Source organism: Pithys albifrons, chromosome 15 (genome assembly GCF_047495875.1).
Source record: "Pithys albifrons albifrons isolate INPA30051 chromosome 15, PitAlb_v1, whole genome shotgun sequence".
Classification (NCBI taxonomy): domain Eukaryota; kingdom Metazoa; phylum Chordata; class Aves; order Passeriformes; family Thamnophilidae; genus Pithys; species Pithys albifrons.
In genome coordinates, this window is record NC_092472.1 from 16,303,886 (window position 1) to 16,324,984 (window position 21,099).

The window sequence follows — 21,099 nt, forward strand, 5'->3', positions numbered from 1 at the left end:
TGTGGTAGGGCTGGTAAAGGAAAAACAGAATCCAGGGAAGTTTAGCAGAGATGTCTTTAAAAAGACAGAAACAGAGAGAAAACCAGCCTGGGGATGAGTGGATAGACATTTGCAAGGCTGCCTTTGCAACAGAAGAACCTCAGCAGGGGGAAGTGCTGCCATGAGCTCAGATTTTCCAAAATTCCTTACAAGTAGCAGATGTCTGTCCCCTTCCCTCCAATTCCTCATTCATTTTACACCCTAAACTATATGACTAAAAAAAACCCTCCCAAAAGACTCTAAAATTCTGTGCAAAAATACTTTCCTTTTAAATAAATACATACTGAAAGAATTGCCTCAAAGCTGCATTTGTACTACCATTTAAATACCTATACCAGGCTCCTCTTCCCCCTTTACATCTCCAAAGCAGCTGCAGGAAACCTTTTCCATGGTGCTATAGTGGAAACTTTTAGGAGATGGGACATTTTCCTTGGATTTTTTACCAAGCACAAAGAAGTCTGTGAGAGGAAAGGCTCAGCTCTAGAGTAAAGCAGTGAAAAACTCCCTCTCTGTTTCACCTTGGAATTCTCTCTGATGGATGTTGCTGATCCAGACACACAAAATACTCCAGGCAAGGTCTTACAATGCCCTGTAAAGTATTGCCAATATTTCTGGAAATGCCTTTCCTGACTCCCCTGAGGATTACAGAGGTCTCTCTCCCAGCTCAGAGTTACTCTGTGACCACTGAGGTCTTTTCTCCTTTAGACATTTCTAAGCAAAGAGCACTGAGATTAAAGCAGATGTTCATCTATTGCACCCCAAGTGTGTAATTATGCACTTTGTGCTAATGAACTTCCATTTCTATTGCTGCAGCTCTCAAGGACATCCCATTGAACACACAAAAAGGCCCTTTTTGAAAGAAATCTGAAATATTGTCCAGTGTTTTTGCAACTTCTTGATGTAAGAAAATGCGAGCTGAAGAGAGAACAATTCCTTCCACTTGCTTGTTTATTGAAAAATCTGTTTTAATCACTCATTGCCTGCAGGGCATTCCCAAATGCACTTATTGTTTAGCACTCACCATGTCTTTGCTCCTCAAACAAGCAAAGAAATCAGAACACTTACAATTTTTGCTAATAAAACCACAATAAACCATTTGCTAAGAAAAACTAACTGTGCTTTAAAAATTCTGATTTTTTTTTGTATTCAGAATTTTTTGTTTGCTTATGGGATTTTACCTAATTGAGGAAAGCAATTAATACACAAGCTTCATTTAACAGCCTTAAATGTACAGTGTGATGATTGCTATGGAGGATTTTTTGTTTTAAATGGCCAGAGGGAGAGTGTTAATATTGAAAATGAAAGGGAAGCATCATTTATAGTTCATGACACTGCTTGGTTTTGTGCTTTTGGTAACTCCCCTCAAACTAAGTCTCCCCTGTGATTTGGAGAGAAGGTGCTTCATCTACAAGATGCTTCTCCAAGGCCTCTCCAGCTCACCAGGCTCAGAGGAAAGGATGCAAACGAGGGGGATGTTTTGCAATGTTCTCACTGCACTTGGAAACTGCAGGATCTCCCTTTCCCTGGATGGGACCAGCTACAAACAAACGTTGGGTTTCACACGTGGAAAACTCAAGGTCTGCAAAGTAGTTGAGTATTTTTGATGCCCTCAAGTTCTTCCCAGGCAATGTGGGCAGAGCACTGAGCTGCAGACAAACCTGCTGGTGCTTCCCTGGGTTCATTTCCACCAGACACAGCTCAAGCAGAGCTAATTAATCCCTTTGTGAGCACCACAAACAGAACGAGAACTGTTTCCTTGGCCACACCTCAATGTTGTTCTATGACATTACCAGAAGATGTAACACACCTGAGAAATACCTGGGCATTCCTTTTCCACAGCAAGTTATTACAGGGATAAACAACTGTGTACCAAAACTCTTTGGAAAATCATCATAAAGACAGAGGTATCTGAGTTTTGGTGTCACTTTAGAATCCCAAATGAAGCCTCATTTTGCTGCTCTCAACCAAAATGCTCAGGGGACTAAATTTTTCATATCCCTTTTGCTTTTCTTTACATCTCAGACTCTCCAAGAACATTTGCAACCTTTTCAAGAGCCTAAACCTGAATTCCAGTGGTGGATGATCAATGAGGTGTTTGTGACATGCAACTTGCTGTCTGAAATGACAGCGACATGATTTTCTTTTAGCCAGTTTTCATTTTTCCTGTTGACAGGGATTGCCTGATAAGGGAGTCCCTGCTGTTCCAGCCTCACAGTTTGGGCAGGAGAGAACCTGCCTGTTTGTCTGGGCCTGATAACTCCTGAGCCCCAACTACCTTTGTGAACAAATTGAAAAATGATGATAAGAAAAATCACCTTCAGACAAGCAGGATGAAGCCGAGGCCATAAAATCTGAAATCCAAAAATGTCATTGTATAAAGTGTATTCCCAGAAGTGAAATGGAAGTGGTTTGGGAACAATTAGTCATGATATTCTCTCTCAGTGGAACAAAATATTAGAAAATTGGAGTTCAGACTTATTTGGAAAACCATCCCAGAGTAAGCAGCTTGCTTGGACATAAGCTTAGCCATTTTCTATGTTACTATTAATTAGAAATATTATGAAGCCCTGTCTGAATGCTTGAAGGGTCTAAGCTTTGTAATTCAGCTCCAAATAGAGATGGGAGTGTCCAAACCAGGGCCAAGGAGGACTCCAGAGGGCCTGGACACCTGCAGGGAAGGTCAAACTGCAATTTGGAGTGACCCAAGAGGGTCTTCAGAGTTTGAGTCTGTACCTGAAAAAATTATTGATGAGATAAATGAGTGTTTTAATATTTGGGACATAAAGATCCCATGCTGGTTGCCCAGAAGGTTCTCTGATGGTGACATTGATTTTTTGTGGTGCAGGATATTTTAATGTTTTTGTGGGGATGAAGGACTCTCATCTGACAGAGATGGACTTGAATTAAATCATTCAGATTTTAGTAATTTATAAATGCAGAGCCCAATTCTCATTCTACCCATCTCTAAGACAGAAAGCAGATTCCACTATTTTATTGGATTTACATGCAGTCCATTAAAATGAATTCCAAAAAAATGCAATTCTTTAGAGGAAAACTAATGTAGAAATATCCCTGTTGTGTCAGTGAAAGCTGTAAAATACACAAAATATTTTGGAATGAGGGGGTTCTGTTGCAAATACCATCTCCCTTCTTCAACACTAATAAGGAATTGGAAACTGAAAAAAAAAATCAGAACTATTTTGACACAATGCTACATAAAAAGTGACAAACTCTCTGAAATGATCAATTTATTCTTTGGTTGATATTCATTTATAGTGTCATAGACTCACTTTACCAATTAACACTATTGGAGATTTATGCTAAAGCAACTAAAGATGAACTTAGTCCTTAAGATACCAAAGGAAAAAAGAAACACACCACCCAACCAAGAAAAATATGTATTTGAAACATCAAAACTCTTATTTTCTCCTGTATTTTACTGAAAATGTTTGTTTTTTTTTTCCCTCACACTGGGATGTTTTAGCTTAACATCAGGGTAACATGCACTATAATTTATTTCAGTCAGGGTTTTTTATATACTTTTTTTTGTATTAAGTGTTAGGGAACTATTCCCCCAACTGCAGAAATCAATATCCATGATACCAACCAGTCTTATTTATTTGATTTTGTTTATGATGAGGGAGATTTTGGTGCTCTAATTATCATTATCAGCACACAAACACCTGCTGTTCCCAGCCAGTGTTTCTATTTCCACACTTGCCACTTCAACAGCTTTCTGTTGGCAATCCAAAATCAAATTACTTCTTGTCTGAAAATTATTGTGACTTGCTGACACGAGGTCTGTCATCTTCTAACCTTTTCTTTATGGGAACAAAAGAAGTAAATCAATAGTCATTTTAAGGTTTTGTTTAGTGGTGTTTATGAAACCAGAGCCCATAAAGAGCTTCCCATCCAGCTCTGGGTTCTGTATTGAATTTAACAAGCCACTGGTTATGTGGATGAGACCCACCAAACCCAGTTTTTAGTATTATTTCTATTTTAATATAATTTCCTATTTTAGGAGGTAACACCTGCTCAGTCTGGGCTAAACATCCAGCTAGAAATGCTGTGACAACATAAGGACTTACCAGGGACCCAACACAGCCTTAAAAGTTCTCTTTAATAAGATTTCAAAAGGATTAAAAAATACACCCTGCTGGTTTTTATACAATTACAGCACGACACAGTTATTTTTATGCAGTTCTGCCTCCTGCTGCTGCCTGGGATCAGTTTTTATTTAGTGGTGGTGAGGAATTGTCTCATGTCCTGGTTCAACCTCAACAATTGTGACAGCAATTCTGGCCTGATGTTATTTCATAAATACCCTGAGTGCTTTCTGGGTATAATTGTTAAAAGTAAAAAAAAAAAACAACTCATATCTTTGCACTGAGATATCACAGGTCTAAACCTGAATTTTCTCTCAAACCAAACCAAGCTCTTGGGGCAGGAAATTCCCCTGTACACACACCAGGGGTGGAAAATACAACAGCCTGAAAATCTACATTTCATTTCTGTTGTAGAAACACTTTGCACATATAATTCAAAGCCTCAGTAACTGCAGGTTGAATGGTGGTGAAAAATCCAGTGGCATTTGCTCAAATTAAAAAGCGATTTTTGATGAGATGTTTGCAATCTCTTTATATTCTTTCTTTGCAAAGGTTTGAGCCCTTCAGCTGTATCATTGTGGCTGTTCACACCTACATCCTCCTCAGAGTGGTGGAAGAGAAATTTAGACTTGTTTACTCAATTATGAAGTTTACAATTCACATAATCTGTTGGCTAATTACACAGTCTCAGCCAGGACAGGAAAATACCAGAGGAATTCTCTAAGCAGCCTTTCCCTCCTGAGCTCCTGCTTTTGTCTGGTGCACAAAAAGAAGATGCATGTGAGGTCAAGCAGCAGAGCAAAATCCCCCCCAGCCACCACTGCCCTGCTCTTCCCTCTGACCAAGAACTGCATTTGGTGTCTCAGCCTTGAAGCTTTTTGCTTTTGCTTCCAAGAGCAGGGACAGCAAGAGCCTTCCATGGGGAGGGATCTGCTCCTCCTGCTGTCTCACTTCATTTAAATAAATATTAACTGGGTGCAGACACTTCCCTCTCACAAACAGTGTCTTGCAGAAAGGAAGGAAGCGAAGCTTTCATGTTTTCAGGATGGAATAAAGTCTGATGTGCTTGTGTGAAAGCTTGGCAGGCAAAACCATAGTACTGATTATAGGAACAGTTATTAATTACTGACAGAAACTACATAACTCAGATTTACTTGGGTAAAGTCATTTCAGCCCATAACTGATTAAAAAACCAAATCACTGCATTCATACAGAAAATTTTGGAGCAAAAATATCAGATCCTGACTAGTTTAGAGCTAATAAATCCACTATTTACTAAGGAAGTCCAGAGAAAAAACCCCTCCCAGTTTTCATGAGATATACCCCAGCTTTGGAACTCTTGGTAACCTTAACTTTAGAATGCTTTTGTTTTAATATTCCCAGAGTTTGAAACTCAAGTAAGTAATTTACATGGAAATTCTCTGTGAGTAGAGTCTTTTTTTCAGAGCTAAAACCACAAAAGGAGAAATTTCCTGGCAAATCTGAACCAATTTCAGCTCAAACATGTTCCTGACATATTTCATCTTCACAAGCTTTAAAATTATGTACTCTCTAGTCAGGAAAACTTGTGAATAGCAATTTGAAACCAAAATATTGGTTGAAAGTGGATTTCAAGCCTTTAAATTCTTTTAGTTGTCAGTCATTCAGCCACAAGAAGTGATACAACTCACTTGGGAAATAAGACTGTGGTTTCTTCAGATGAACTTCATGCACTGAGTGCTCCTTTTATAAAGGAATGGAACGTTAGACCTTCTCATCCATCACACTCAATAGAGCTGGTAGTTAAATGCTACAATTCATACTCTAAACAAGGTAGACTCTTGATCAAGCTTGCCAAGGCCTATCCTTGTAACTTAAAAATGTGTCCCTTGGCTCCCTTTAGAAATTTAAACAACACTCGGTATATTTGAATAAATTTGCTTCTGTCTATTGACCTCACATTCCCCTGATCAAGATAATAGAATTTCCTCAGAAATTGGCTTGGGCATTTCTGCAAGGTCAAAAGCACACAATGAGCAGACAGGGAGGAACCCACTTTGAATTCCTGCACCATTCACGCCCCAGAGCTCTGCACCCTGATGGCAACAAATGCAGGCTGGGACAGCCTTAGCTCAGAAACCACAGAACAGGGCAGGGCCAGAGAGAGCCCTGACATGCTGCTGAACATTCCCCATCCTGCTGAGCACCTGCACCACTGCCACAAACCAGACAGGGCTCACAGAGTTCAGGAGAAGTTCACAGAACCACATTATTGCAACCAAAAATTCCCATTTGCCAAGAGACGCCCCGGTCATTGCAGTGGTGGCTTTTTGGCAGAATGAACAGAACACTCCAGGGAAAGATCTCTCCCTTTGGCAGCAGGTTCTGAAGAACTCAAACTGGTTGTTTCTCTCTGAAGTCCTTTATTTATGGTGGGGTTTTAGAAGCTTTGCCTGGTCTCAAAATAAGTTATGCTTGATGAGGACTTTAGTTAATATTGCAGAGCTTTTGGGAAGAGGCACCTGAAAACCACCAGCAGGCAAGACCCTGTGTCTGACCTGATTTCTGTCACTTAAATTCCACTGAGAGTCAGTGTCTAGTCCTTTTCCTTGGTTGAATTTATAGCCTTATTCATTTTTTAGCATTAAATAAATGCTCTGGAAGGGCAGCCAACCTCAGGCAAGTTCCAGCCCAACCTCTGTCTCTGGGAGCTGAGCTGAAGATCTGCAGCTCTCATGGAAACATATTGTGGAGCTGGGACACTGTTGGGAGTCATGAAGCATATCAAGTGTTTTGATAAATCAAAGGAATCAAAATGGGCCTAGAAAAGTAAAGATTAAAGGCATTAGGGCTTGTCTTCTTTTCCAAAATCCTCCATTAATACCCTCACAGAGACTTGTTTTCTACCTCTGAGACTCTGAGTCAAAATTCCATTTAAGAACATGAAGAACATGATCCTGCCATCTCTTCAAAGATTTAACTTTATGGTAGAAAGATTTTACTGTTGTTATTTGCCATTAAAGGTAATAATTCTGGTGTAGTTTTCTTTTTCTAGCATTTCTGTGATTTTATTAATGTCTCCATAGTAGCAGTTGGCACTATAAAAGAATTCCAATTTTTAACATGATTATCAGTCTCGATTTTCATCCCCAAAGCAGGGAGGGAGCCCTGGGAGGAGGAAGGAATAAAACTCAGACACTGCAGCCAATTGTCACCCCTGAGCACATCCACTTGGATTCCTTCTCTTTGATGCTGCTGCCAATTTTATTCACAAGCACATAAAAAAAAAAGGTCATGACATTTAGAATTACAGCACTCTGAGAATTAAATGCTCCTTTAAATTTTTAATTTCTGGCAGTAATTTACCATGGAATAATATTTGAATATGATTGAAGGAATGTGTAAAGATTAATGCAAACTGTCTCCAAATTGGACATTCCCAACCATGGATGTTTAACCTTGTTGTATAACAGGCATTAAAAAGTTGCTGTGGGAGCTCCAAGATTTCCATTTTGCTGGAAGGATTTGCACTGTTGTTCTCCTCAGGGTTTTCCCACTGACATGCCTGGGTAAGGCAGGAGCTTTAGCCCTCTATCATTTGTTACTGAGCATTACACTTCAAAATAAGGAGCAGAAACCAAGCCCAACAGCCTGTGCAGTTTTTTTTATATGAATTTTATATGACTTTTAGGCTAATTCAGCAATATTAATGATACTATTGCACCATATAAGGAAAATAAAATAATTTTGGGTGAAGACTGGAGATAACTCTAAGGTAATAATTCAGTCTGAGACTCAGCAACACTCAGTGGGTCAACTGATGAGAAAATGTTTGAGGAAAGGAACTGAGGAAGTGAAAGGAAACCTTTAACTGGAATGTTATTGGCACATTCAGAGAACCAGAAGAAAAACAAGTTATAAAGACCCCTTGCTTTTGATTATTTGAGTCTCAATACCAAATCCTTTGTGGACACTTCAGCACCTAATAATAATGACAATAATAATAATAATAATAATAATAATAATAATAATAATAATAATAATAATAATAATAATAATAATAATAATAATAATAATAATAATAACAACATCCTTGTCACCAAGCAATGGCTGGCACTGCTGGCTCAAGTTTGGCCTCTTGAAAAAGCCTTCAGGAAAGTTGCTCTGCAGATCACCCAATTCATTAAATTAATGCTTTGTTGGCTGGAGTTAGAGCTGAGAGTCAAGCAAAACAAAGCCTGGGTTTCAGAATACATATACCCTGTCAAATTGCATTTATCAAGATAAGGGTTATTAGAATCTTTTTTCTCTTGTGTGAATGAAATTGTGAGCTTAAAATGTCACTGAAGATTTATTAATCTGATACTCTTTCTGATAAGGGCAAAGAAATAGAAAGGACAAAGAAAAAGAAATATTTCTTGCAGCCTGATAAAGGCTACAAGAAATAGAAAATATGAATAAGGCCATTTATCAGTGGGCACACTGTAACCAAAAGATTCAAGCCACATAAAGATACTCCAGGTCTCTATTGATTTCAGAACATTGGCACCTACAACACCTTGTGGAAGTTTGAGAGCTGGGCAGAAAAATGCCTGCAGTTTTCAAAAAATGAAATAAATCTGGATTTTCAAAATGTAGGCTGGAGAACCACTTGTTCTAGAAAGTAGAGGAGACTTTGTGTGGAGGGAGAGGCACCAGCAGGACCATCAGTGTTTGCAGGGGAAAGGACAGGGCCTGAACCAACCAGAAGAAATGTTGTTTCAACGTTTCCCCTGTTTCTGTGCCAGTCTGCAGTGGGGAGGAGAAAGAGGGAAGAGAAGCTCCTAAACATTTGGTGTCAAGCAGATCATTGTTAGAGCTTCATGTTTTTTGTACTCCGTGTGATGGACAAGAGAAATAAACACATTTCACTGCTTAACATGACAGAGCAGACCCTGTGCAAGTCTCTGTGAGCTGCTAATGCTGCACAGCAGCTGTCAGTGGGTTAACCCTCTCAGCACTCCTCAGGGAGGGGACACAACACTGGCCTGAAAAACAGCCCTAAAAGCAGATTAATACTCTCACCAGAACATCTGCACTCAAACCAAAAAACCACAGCCAAAGTCACAACTCTTTTCCTTCCAAAAGGCTTTTCTCGTAGCAGGGAGGAAACTCTGAGAGAGAACCTGCCCATGACACTTCCCCTCCTGCTGCTGCACTTGTGCTTTCAGTCAGTCTCTCCTGCTGGAGCTGATTCCCTGGGACAGGTCACTCTTGGGCAGCTTGTGCTGCTTCCTTGGAAAGGACCTGGGGCTGAATGAGCTCACCAGGCTCCCAGACCTGCACAGAGAACTCACCAGAGAGGCAGAGAAAAGGGCCATTTGTGCTCAGACTCCAACCCTCAGTTTTATAGACCATTATTTAAAATTCTGGATTACTGAAACAATCTAAACCATAAATACAGATACATACATCTCTCATATACATTTGACTTCTAATGATGGCATCAATAAAATAAAGAGTAATATGATATTTCAGATCCCATATAATACATATGTGGGACTTTAAATGACTTTTTGGTTGACACAGAGGCTACTGATTTTTTTTGACTCAAAAAAAATGAACCATCGAGTAGCAATTTTTTCTATCTTATTTTATGATTCTTCAATATTTTCATTCAAAAGTATTTTCACTCAAGCATGAGGCTCATTAGCCAGAACTCAGTTCTCCTGTGAGACTCCATCAAGTGAGTGTAAATATTGCAGCAGTTTATGTGTTTGAAAGCATTACCTGTTTAGAAAACCATTAGTTGTACTTTATCTGTTTCTCAGAAAGTCTTATATATAAAAAATACTAGATAAGAAAAGTCTTTCTCACATTTTTCTATGAACACAGCAGGAGCCAATTAATCTGCCATAACTTCATTAACAGCTTAACTTACCCGTTTTCTCCATCCTGTGCTTTGAACTCTCAGGTCCTGGAGGGCAAGGGCAGGGCCCTTCACACTGAGCTGTGAGGCTTTTGCCAGAAGTACATGCATGAAACTCCAGCTTGCACTAGAAACATGGAAAAAAACCAAGAATTCATTTGGAGTTAGAAGAAAATACAAAAGCAGCAGCTGTGGATTAAATGAGAAATTGCATTATCAGTGATAGCATTGGAGTCATTGCAGAACTGCAGTCCCTGTTGCAAATGTGTTTTTGTTATCACAGATAACAACAGATACTTCCTATGCAGAGTTTTGCACTTCTCCATGTGCCTCATAAGGGGTTGTCATTTTTCCCTGGAATCTGCAGCACAGAAAGTTGAAACAAGTGGCTGGAGGCTGGACTAAGGTACTAATAAAATGAAGTAAAAGAAAACAGCACAAAGCAGCAGAAGCACAGATGTGCAAGGAGCTCTCCTTGGCTTGACACCCAAACCCCTCAATTCAGTTCCATTTGTCACCTTCTCCAAGCCCTGCTTTTACCAGAGCAGAATCAGAGGGCCTTTAATGCACAGGGGAGTGTTGCTGGTGATCCTCCCTGCAGGGATTGCCTCCTGCCAGGCAAAATGGGAATGCTGGGCTGTAAAACCCCTTGGATAAGTCTGGGGTTTATTATAGATTAATTCCATGACTCATGTAAAAGCAGGGGACACATTTACACAGCGTGACACGACGTGTTTTGGCACGTGCAGCTCTTCTGAAGGGTGAAGGACACACAGGCTGAGCCCATGGCAGGACCACAGAGGGTGCAGTGGGAGCTCCTGGAGCAACAGGCACTGCTGGAAACCACAGCACCACCCTCTGCTGTTGGGCTGCAGTGGAAGCCAAGAGAACAGAGCAGGATGATGTCACAAGACAAACACCTGCTTTGAAAGCACTGCAAAGATCTTGGCTTTGCCTCTGTTTGGTTTTGCTCAAAGGGCTCCTCTTTGCCCAAGCTCTAATCCAGCAGCAGGAGACCATTCTCCTGTGCCCACATGCCACTCTGCTGCCATTCTCTCCCAGCCTCCATGCCCAGTGGTGACTCTGCTCTCCCTGAAGTTCTGCCCTTCTGAGTTCAGAAATGCACGGCCACAAACATGTGCAAGTGAACTTGCATTTACACGAAGCTCTTGCACAAGACTGAAGGGAATAAATGTACTTTTTTTCTTCATCTGTTTGCTCCAGAAACACACTTTGCACAGAGCACAAAGAGAAAGCACAGCAGAAGGAAAGGAGAACAGTCCTGGAAGGCAATTCTGATAGTCAGTGTGTTATTGAGAACACAGACATAAATCTCCTTCCTGCAGCTGGAGTTGATCATTTAATCCCTTACAGAACATCAATTACTTACATATTTTATTACAAATAATAAATGTAAATTATGTGTCTAAGCATTAGAAATTATACTTCAAATGCCACCTTTAAGATGGCACAGCCTATTTCAAGCCCATTATTATGTGTAGTTAAGAAGGAAAGAGTTTTATACTTAGAAACAGCACGGCAAGTTTTTCCTCAGTTTTCCCCTCAGCTTTCCACATGATTGATAAAAATGACAAACAAATAGCTAAAAATACACCAAAAAAAGAAACTGCTTAGGAGCATCTGAGTGCAAGGAGAGCTAAATTTGAACGGTACAGTCACATGTGAGTAAGTTTACACACAGGATTAACCACTCTCCCACCATACTTGTTTGGGATGTTTGGTGTTGGGGATGAAGATTAATTTATATTTTAAATTAGGGTAATACAGATGATTCTTCAACACCTAATGACTGTATGTAACTGTTGATTCCTTCCCTCATGAAAAGCATGGAGATACCTTATTTTCCATGTGATGTTGTGCTTCCTTACTGTAATAAGCAGCTCAGCTTTGGATTTAATGCCATTGCTGAGCTTCACTAAGTGATATTCTGAGGCAGAGAGGCCCCAGACGACGTCTTGGGGAGCAGAAATGACATTTTTGGAGTATTCTGCCACTGGACCTACAGTCTGTAAGCAGCCTGCTGGCTTTCTCCAGACCATGGACAATAAAATGACACACAGTACGTGGACAAACATTAAATGGAGGAATGATCCAAACTCTCAGTCTTTCACAGCAAAGGGACATTACACATTTTGCAGACATGAGGGACAAATCTCCTTGCAGTGATTGCACACAGGACTCACTGAGAGCTCACAGGACTCACTGGGAGCTGCCCCCAGCTTGGGGCTCATCCCCCTGATCTCAGGGGTTGCTGGTGGGATGGGATGGATGTCCCTCAGCTCTCTGGGAGAGCTCCCTGGGTCTGGCAAGCTTTGGATTTCTCTGCTGCCTCCCTGGTGTGTGAACTGCATTTGTTTACTCGGAACCCCAAGGCCCACATAAACATCTCTAAACTCTTTTACTGCAAATGGAAAAGCAGCTCTGTTATTTGTTGCTAAATGTATATGGAGATCCATAAAATATATGAGGGGAGAAATGGTTGAACATATTCATGGAAAATTCATAAATTAATTTATTCAACCAAGATGTGGGAAATTACTGCGGAGTGTGTTTTGGTTAAAGGGTTCCCCTGAGAATCCTCTGCTCGGATAATGATTCCCTCTTTATTGTCAGTGAATCTACAGCAATGTGTTTTGCATAAGCATTCACATTTGAGGGAGAAAGGAAATAGCTACATAAAATTTATTCCCAGCTATTTTATTCTTGTCTGTTAGTCTCCAGCCTGCAGTCCCTGCTGGAGGAGAACCTCGATATTGTTTTAATGATGCAATAAAACAGCGTGTCTCTGCCTTTATGCTGCTTTTCACCATTTGGCAGCCAGGCTCAGATCTAACCTAAAAATGATATTGTTGCATAAGTTTCTGTCATCTTTTCCCCTGTATTTGGCTAGTGAATGTTTTTGTGGGCAGCCCAGAACATTAATGCCTTGAAGAGCTTTGCATCCTGACACGAGCAACTCTTGTGTTTGCTTAAAATGCAGCAAAGTGTCCAAGGCCTGACAGCACCTTCACTGGCAACAGAATACCCTGAGCTGGCAGTGACTCAGAGGATCATTAAAGACCAACTCCTGACTGATTCATGCTCAAAAATCTATTATTGAAACTTTCTTGTCATTGTGCTAATACAGAAGGCATTGGGTTCCAAACTTCTATGGCATTAAACATTTAATGTGAATTAAACAGGAGAGTATGTGGGAAATAGCAGATAATATACAGGACAAAGATAAACATGAAGTCTCTTGAGAAAGAGTGAAAATTTAAATAGGAGGTTAAATTTTACAGTCTACTAATTAAAATGTATGTTAAAGCCCTGAAATATCATATCATATTAACAGCAGTGGCTCTAAACCTCTGTGGTTGAGCAGTGCTCTCATCTGGAAGGCATTGCAATTTTAGCACCCTACAGCTTTTCACATTTCACCCAGAAAGATTTCAGTGCCCTGTTTGTTTTATGGTGCATCTTTTGTTCACTCACAATATGTCTCTTCGAATCCACACATACAAATAACAAAAGCTCATTATTTTCCACCTTATCTTTTACTCAGTACCTGCCAGAGGCAGAAGCTAAAACTTCCTGAAATTACAGCATGTATATATTTTTAGTCCAGAGTTTCTTGATATCAGTAGTGTTTTGTGCCTATCTGTCCTAGCAGATAATTAGAATCCATTGGAATTCAGACACCCCTTTGAGAGGGGCTGTTTGTTTACAAGCTTTAGAGCAGTGCTTGCCATTGCTTCCAGAGCTGGGACTCTTATCACTATTTTCTTTATAAGCCTGTGCTTCCAGTTTTCATCAGATGGAAAAAAAAAATCCCCAAACAACTGTATTTGGAACACAGACCAAGTGTGGGGTTTTTTTAACTTGTCACAATGAACAAAGCAGGTTCAGTATGTTTTCTGCAAACCCCAAAAGAAATGTCAGCTGGTGCACTCCCATTGCATCCTGCTGGACACACACAAGTTTTAATGGGAATTAAAACTTGAAATCCTGAAAACAGGATTGGGAGGCAGCAAAGTCAATCACGTGAATTCATGCTGGTAAAAAGCCAGATGCTGATGCACATGAGTCTCAAATTTTGGGCACGTGGTCCCTTGGTACTTTTCCCTGCCATGGGTTCTGCTGCCTCTTTGCTGCTCTGCAAACGCCCCTGCCCTGGGCCAGAGCTCTGTGCCTCACACAGGGCACTGAAAATACAGACCAAGCTCTGGGCCAGGACTGACCACTTGGCAGGTGTTTTCCTATTGCCATTTGGGGCCCTTCTATGGCCAGAGCAGGCTCTTTTCTACCTGGTCTGGCCATCTCACCCCTCTGGGCACCCTCTGGGTGAAGGTCCCATGTGCTGCTCCAGGATGGGACTGACTCCTGTTACTGCAATAGAGATAAAAGGGAGGCTGGGGGAAAAATTAAATTAAAAAAATTATCATTTGTTTTCTATTAGAATAGCTACAAGGAAAACATACAGCACTTAATCTTTGCAATAAAAGCTGTACAAAGATATCTTAAAATCCTGGAGCTCTAATTAGGAGCTCTGTTCTCCTTATGAGAATACAGAACTGCTGCTGATATTAATAGGAGTTATGCATGCATACCAGTGGTGGAATAAACTCTAATTAACACAACCAATCTATTGTGTAAATACATATTGAGACCTTTTAAAACATGTGCCAGCTCTAGCTTTGAAGCAGATGTTCTAGCTGGTGGGCTCAGAAACTCCCCTTTTGCAAGGAATGACATGAAGGACCTTGTTATGTCCCAGGTAAAAAACAAATATTTGAGGATATCTCTCAGTGCACACTGAGCTGACAGGCTGGTGGTTCATGAGCTGCTAGAAAAGAGGAGCAGCTTCCAAGTGGAGGGTCAAGAAGAGACAGACCCAGTTGCAAGGCACTGATATCAAACAGGCTGAACAGATTGATGCAGCCAAAGGCAGTAACACCCAAAGGTCTCACCCAGCAAAGCTCCACGGACCAGAATTGCTCTGCACTCTGCAATCCCACAGCTCCAGCCAGGCAGAGCTGCAGGACTTGGCCCTCTGGGTACAACCAGGGAGCAGAAGGGGAGGGGCAGACCCAGGCAATCTTTAAATGCCAGGCTAAGTCAGGAGGTGACATCAGTAATGTTGCCAACTGCAGGTGCTCCAAACACGTGGCTCAGGTCCCTAAAACTGGGATTGAACACTTTAAGATTTTAAAATGCAACACCATCTCTTTTTTTTTAATTTACTTTTAAAATTTTAAACTATTTTTTTCTTAGACCTCAGCCATTTGCAACCAGTAATCACATGTTTTAGACTATTAGAGCATGAGTTTAAAGGATCAACTACCATCTCTACAGAACAACTGGAAAGCAAATAGTTCATCCTACAATAAGAAATAAGTTCCTGGGCTTTAGAAAAGAATGAGCTGCAACAGGGAGCAACCATGCAATTCAGGATGGCATTAATTGCATATTTTGTGGCTCTGCATTATGATTAAAACTGTGCTCACCTCCCTAAAAATAGACTTTATGTTCTCAGTAGAAGAACAGAAGGGACTCCTTCCATTCATGGATCAAACACAAAGTTATTTTAGAAAACACAGAGCCTGATTGCTCAGTAAAGGGTCAGCTCTGCTTTGAAACAGAGTCCATGAAGTAAGTAAGTAAGTAAGTAAGTAAGTAAGTAAGTAAGTAAGTAAGTAATAAAATAAAATAAAATAAAATAAAATAAAATAGCTGAGACTTTATAAATAAATAAAAAAATAAGCCCCATTTCCCCATCTGGCTAGAGTGTGTAAGGAGGCTGCTTGTAGGCATGTTGGACCATCTCAGGGTTGAGTGGCAGGGCTGCAAACCAGGCAAATGATGGTGTGCTCTGCTCCTGCCACTGCCCCCTCAACTCACACAGAGCACTCAGCTGACCTGGGCACTTCTGCCCAGACCATCCAAGGACAAAAATCTGCTTTGATACAAACCAAATTGCCCCAAGGAACAAGTGGTAATTAGCTCAATGTGTAAGAGGAAATTTTTTAAAAAATGCATTTAATTGCATGAGCTGGATGGCATGTAAGGACACACCACTGGGTATGGGGGTGGAGGACATTTGAGGGGCCATTTACTAATGCAATGAGACAATGAAAACAAATGGTTCCCATTCTATGAACAAACAAGAAAACAGTTCCAGGCACCAAAATCTTGTGTGTCATACAGAAATTGAATTTGTTTTCACAATTTAGATGCCAGTTCTACAAACACCTAGGCCAGGGGGTGTGTATGGGCATATCTCAGCTGCTTCACCATCCTGTTAGAAATTCAGGTCCTTATTTAAGAAGTGGAGGCCAAACAGGGCTGGAACTTGACCCAGAAGAGTCAATTCATAAGTTGAAACATTTGTGCAATGCAGATTTCAACTTTTCTTTCACTGGCTGATGAGACCAAGACGAGTTAAATGGCAAATTAAGACAAGGCACTTCTGTCACTATGAATGGTCAAGTCAAAACAAAGACACCCATCCCTCCTTCTCACTGAGATTTAACATAAAGCACCAGCCTGGCTCGATCCTCCAAACCACCCTGCTCTCCTCCCATTCTCCTCCTGGGACATCAGATGCAAAGGCTGCTACACTCTGATTCTGGTGACTCTACAGACCATTTTTGGGTACCCAGGTCGTGCCCACTCTCTGGGAGGTACGAGCTGGTTCCTTGAGCACAAATGCAGAGCTGAGGTGCTGAGATGATGCCCAGTCCCCCATGGCCAAGGGGTAGCTCTGGCTCCCAGGGAGCCCAGCCAGAGCTCAGGGACTCACTGCTGCAGGTTGGCACTGCCTTGGGCATCTCTGCAGGATGCCACAGTGCATGGCATACCCATGCACCATGCCTGGTAATTACTGCTAGGAACTGTCTTTGGAGATGCTAATTTTTCAGTCAGGAATACCTGCAGGATCAGAATCCAAATGCAAAGGTAGGCAGCAATGCTGGCTTAGTAAAAAAAAAAAATAGTACCTTATAACCCAGATTCTCCATTCACCCACAAAAGTTTTCCCCTTGCTAAATGTTCAGTCCTTTGTCTTCCTGCAGGATTTGCATGACAGCTCACTAATGATGACCATTTCCTAGTTGCACAGGGGAGTTTTGCTTTGCAGCACACTGGTCTGCCATATCTCAAGACATGGACTTCAAAAACCACTTGCCTACTGCTTTTGTTTTCTCTCGTTCCCAGATTCATACTGTGTTGCTTTTATCTCTATGAAATCATTCCCTATTCTAACTCTTCATAATTGTGAGCTGAGAGATCATTGCTAATAGCACTATTCAAAGTGGAATGAAGCTACCTCTTTTTTTTTTTCTTTTTAATAGACCAAAGCCATCTTAGTTTAAAAGTAAAGAAAATCCCAGAAAAACAACTGGAGACTTGGAGCGATCGATGCTGCTGGAAATGTATTTACCACCTAATTGAGATGCATTCTCATTCTGTAGCCATTTACTGATCACATGAGAATGATGATTTGTCATTTTTGCTTGCTTCAAATTACTAAAGGCAATTTAATTCCTCTCATGGAGACAAGGCATCAGATAACAGGGATATAATCAAGAGGTAACGATCTGTGGCTCTGTGCACACACAGACCCTCCTCTTCCCAGCTGAACAACCTCCTACATATGGCACAGGGAGGGCAACTCAACACACTCAGATCCTCCAGCACAGGGTCCCACCCAGCCAATAACAGTTTAAACAGAGCATGGCACTGTGCCAGGCTGGATTTCAGCTGAGGCAACGCTCCATCCAGGCAGCCATTCCCACATCCATGTGTCCATATCTGGACAAAAAGCAGCAGCTGGTGACCACTGTAAGGGCTGGGCATATCCCCTGCAGGCTTTTATGCAATTGGGATGATGGCAATAATTTAGCAGCCCAAAAACCTCCCAAGCAGCTCTCCCCAAAGTATTCAGTACTGTGTTTGCACTTACTTTGAGGTGTCTGATGCCCCTGACAGTTTGGTTTCGGGGATGGGATTCTGAGAACAGCTCAACCTTCTCCCTGAGATCTGTATGTTTGCAAATCAAAGTCAAAGAAAAGTTGCTACTACAGCTGCTTCAGCCCCTGAAACTCTGGTGAACAAGTTTTGAATTTGTTTTATGCTGCCTATTCCTTCTCTAGCAACCTTGGCACAAAGAACAAGCAACATTTCAACTGGAGTGTCACCTTGCCCAGGGAAGCTGTGGCTGCCCCATCCCAGTCCAAGGCCAGGTTGGATGGAGCTCTGAGCAACCTGGTCTAGTCAAAGCTGTCCCTGCCCATGGCAGGGGGATTGCAATGAGTTCTTTAAATTCCTTTCCAACCCAAACCACTGTGTGATTCTATATTCATAAAGTTCTGTGCATCCCAGGCATGTGCTATAAAATTATTGGGGAGAATGAGGAAGTATCTGGAAACATCAGAATCCATGTGGAAAAGGGTCTGGAGAGCTTCCAGGAGAGGCAGAGAACAAGGGTCAGACCAGGCACTGCCCTCTGGGCTTCTGAGCTTGGACAGCCTTTGCTAGCAATGACTTCTTAAAACTCACTGCAATTTTATTTCTGGAGTGAATTAAAATGGTGTGTGTGTGGGAAAGGACACAGTGAAAGAGCACCCTGCTTTGTTTAACAGCTTGGTGGTGCAGTAGGCAGCAAACTCAGAGCTCACTTGTGCTCCCAGTCCCAGCCCAAACACACCACCAAGTCCTGCAGGCCCCAAAGCTGGAAATGTGAGTTTTCCCAGCATGTGTGCTTGGTTTTCCAATGTATCATCATCTTCTAACCAAGCTTTGTCTTTGCACCTGAGAGGTGAAGGTCAGCCTGAGTTTTTCTGTTCCCAAGTAATACCTTATTCCCTGATAATAAATATCAGGACGCCAATCCTCTCCTCTAGAATGGTTATCCCATTCCTGTCCCATCACATCTGTTACATTAACTAGTTCCCAATGGGCTTGCCCAGATTTCACTGACCATGGTGTGGCCCCAGCACTGCTCATTCCTCATGACTGATGGATGAAAAGAACATTATCAAGCAAACTTCCAGATCTCAGGGAGAGTTTTTCTCTGTTGTTTACAGGCAGAGCAGCTCTGAAGTGTAAGAACAATTGAAAAGCACACAGCATCCTGCACTACCTCTGCTCTGGCTGCTTCCAGAATAGCAACAAGATTGAAGTGCTAACAATGTCAGCTTGCCTTTTTTGTTGTTTTTTCTTTTTTTTTTTTTAATTGAGTTCTCAGAATTTCTATTTTCTGAAGAATAAATCAAAACAAAAGCCAAGCTGGAGCCTCAGTGCTAAGAAGGCTGAAACAAAACATTTGACAGTTACTAGAAAAGAAGCTTTGGGAATGCCTTTTGGAGCATAGCAACCAAGGGGGAGTAAGCAGGCTTAGGCTTTGAAGTTAAAGCTTTCAGCAACGTCTCTGATTACTAAAGAAGACAATAGAAACAACAAGAAATCAAAAAAAAAAACCAACAAAAAAAAGGAAAACCCCAAACCCCAGGCCCAGTTCAATGCTCACTGAATGGACTCACTGAGAATACACCCATACAAAGAAAGCAGAATTAGTCTGTTTGCTCAGAAATCAAGTAAGCACAGCTAATCCTTTTGCAGTATTATCCTGGCTTGGCCTTTAATAAATCTGCTTTAAATTAAAGATGTACCCAAGCCAAGAAACACCTCTTTTGATGTTTTAAATGGCTCAAATAAGCTGTTTGTTAGGAAAAGCTCAAAATCTGAATTCAGAAACTGGAAGAAATAAAAGTCCTTCAGTGCCAAGAGGGTGGCACCTCTCAGGAAGGTCAGAGCATTTAAGGTCACAACTGTTAAGCACCTCAAGCTCTGGTGCCTCTTGTTCCTGTGCAATAAGGGAAAAGATCCTGAAATACAAGTCTTTTACAAGCCAGTTACCCAAAAGCAGCTCATCCTCTTGTTTTAGAATCATTATATTGCATCATAGGGATGCTGGAAGGAGGAATGTTACATTTTAACCGAACGCAGCCACAGAGTTTGGAACAAAGTGACTAAATTACTGCAGATGACAGTTGTAATAAGGCTTGTATAATTAGCTGTGATAAACTAAGATTTTCTTCTTTCCTCTTCCCATCAAGAACACAACTTTGAACGCTCAAACTGTATCAGATGATTGATGAGCACAAGTGCTGTGGGGAGAGGCTGAGGGAGCTGGGGGTGTTCAGCCTGGAGAAGAGGAGGCTCAGAGGTGACCTCAGCACTGTCTGGAACTGCCTGAAGGGAAGTTCTGGCCAGGTGGGGGTTGGTCTCTTCTCCCAGGCACTCAGCAATAGGACAAGGGGGCACGATGGGCTCAAGCTCTGCCAGGGGAAATTGAAGTTGGAGAGCAGAAAAAAATTCTTTGCAGAGAGAGTGCTCAGGGATTGGAATGGGCTGCCCAGAGAGGGGGTGGATTCCCCATCCCTGGAGGTTTTTCAACTGAGCTTGGCCGTGGCACTGAGTGCCATGATCTGGTAAAGGGACTGGAGTTGGACCAAGGGTTGGACTTGATGATCTTGGAGGTCTTTTCCAACCCAATCCATTCTATGAGTCTATGATTCTATTCTATGATTCTATGATGTAAATAACTGATTTTTCTCCTATTTTAACCTTGGCTACAGAAGGAAGGACTTTAAAAACAATACTGGCTTTCGATACAAAATGTACACCAGCCAAATGAACTCCCAGCAAGAGCAATCAGGTTGTCCTCAGTGCAGGAGTTGATATAATTGATGGGTTTTTAAGTTCCGACTGTCACATGCCAATTTGTCTGATTTGGCAGCCACAACTGTGATCCTAATCAAGTTAGAAAAGCAGCCCTGTGATTATCATCATCCACATTGGGAGCTTTCCCAAAGGCAACAAACACTGTATTTGCAATCCTTCCTTACTGCTGACTCACCTTCACAGGGTGTGTTCTTTGCCCACGGGACAGGGCAGGTCACCAGGCACGGATGGCTCAGGGGCAGGAAACCACCCAAACTTTGTTCCTCTATGCTTTGATCATTCCCTCCAAAGGAAATCTTTGCAGCTTTAGAGGGAACTCCT

General features: G+C 41.5%; 1 protein-coding gene across 1 annotated transcript in view; it reads right to left on the reverse strand.

Annotated features, from left to right (window-relative positions):
• SPOCK1 (SPARC (osteonectin), cwcv and kazal like domains proteoglycan 1) overlaps positions 1-21,099 on the reverse strand; it is a 294,313-nt gene that overhangs the window by 52,332 nt on the left and 220,882 nt on the right. The window contains exon 6 of the mRNA XM_071570122.1: positions 10,045-10,159. Coding sequence (XP_071426223.1) covers positions 10,045-10,159 — 115 coding nt within the window. The remainder of the gene's footprint in view (positions 1-10,044; positions 10,160-21,099) is intronic.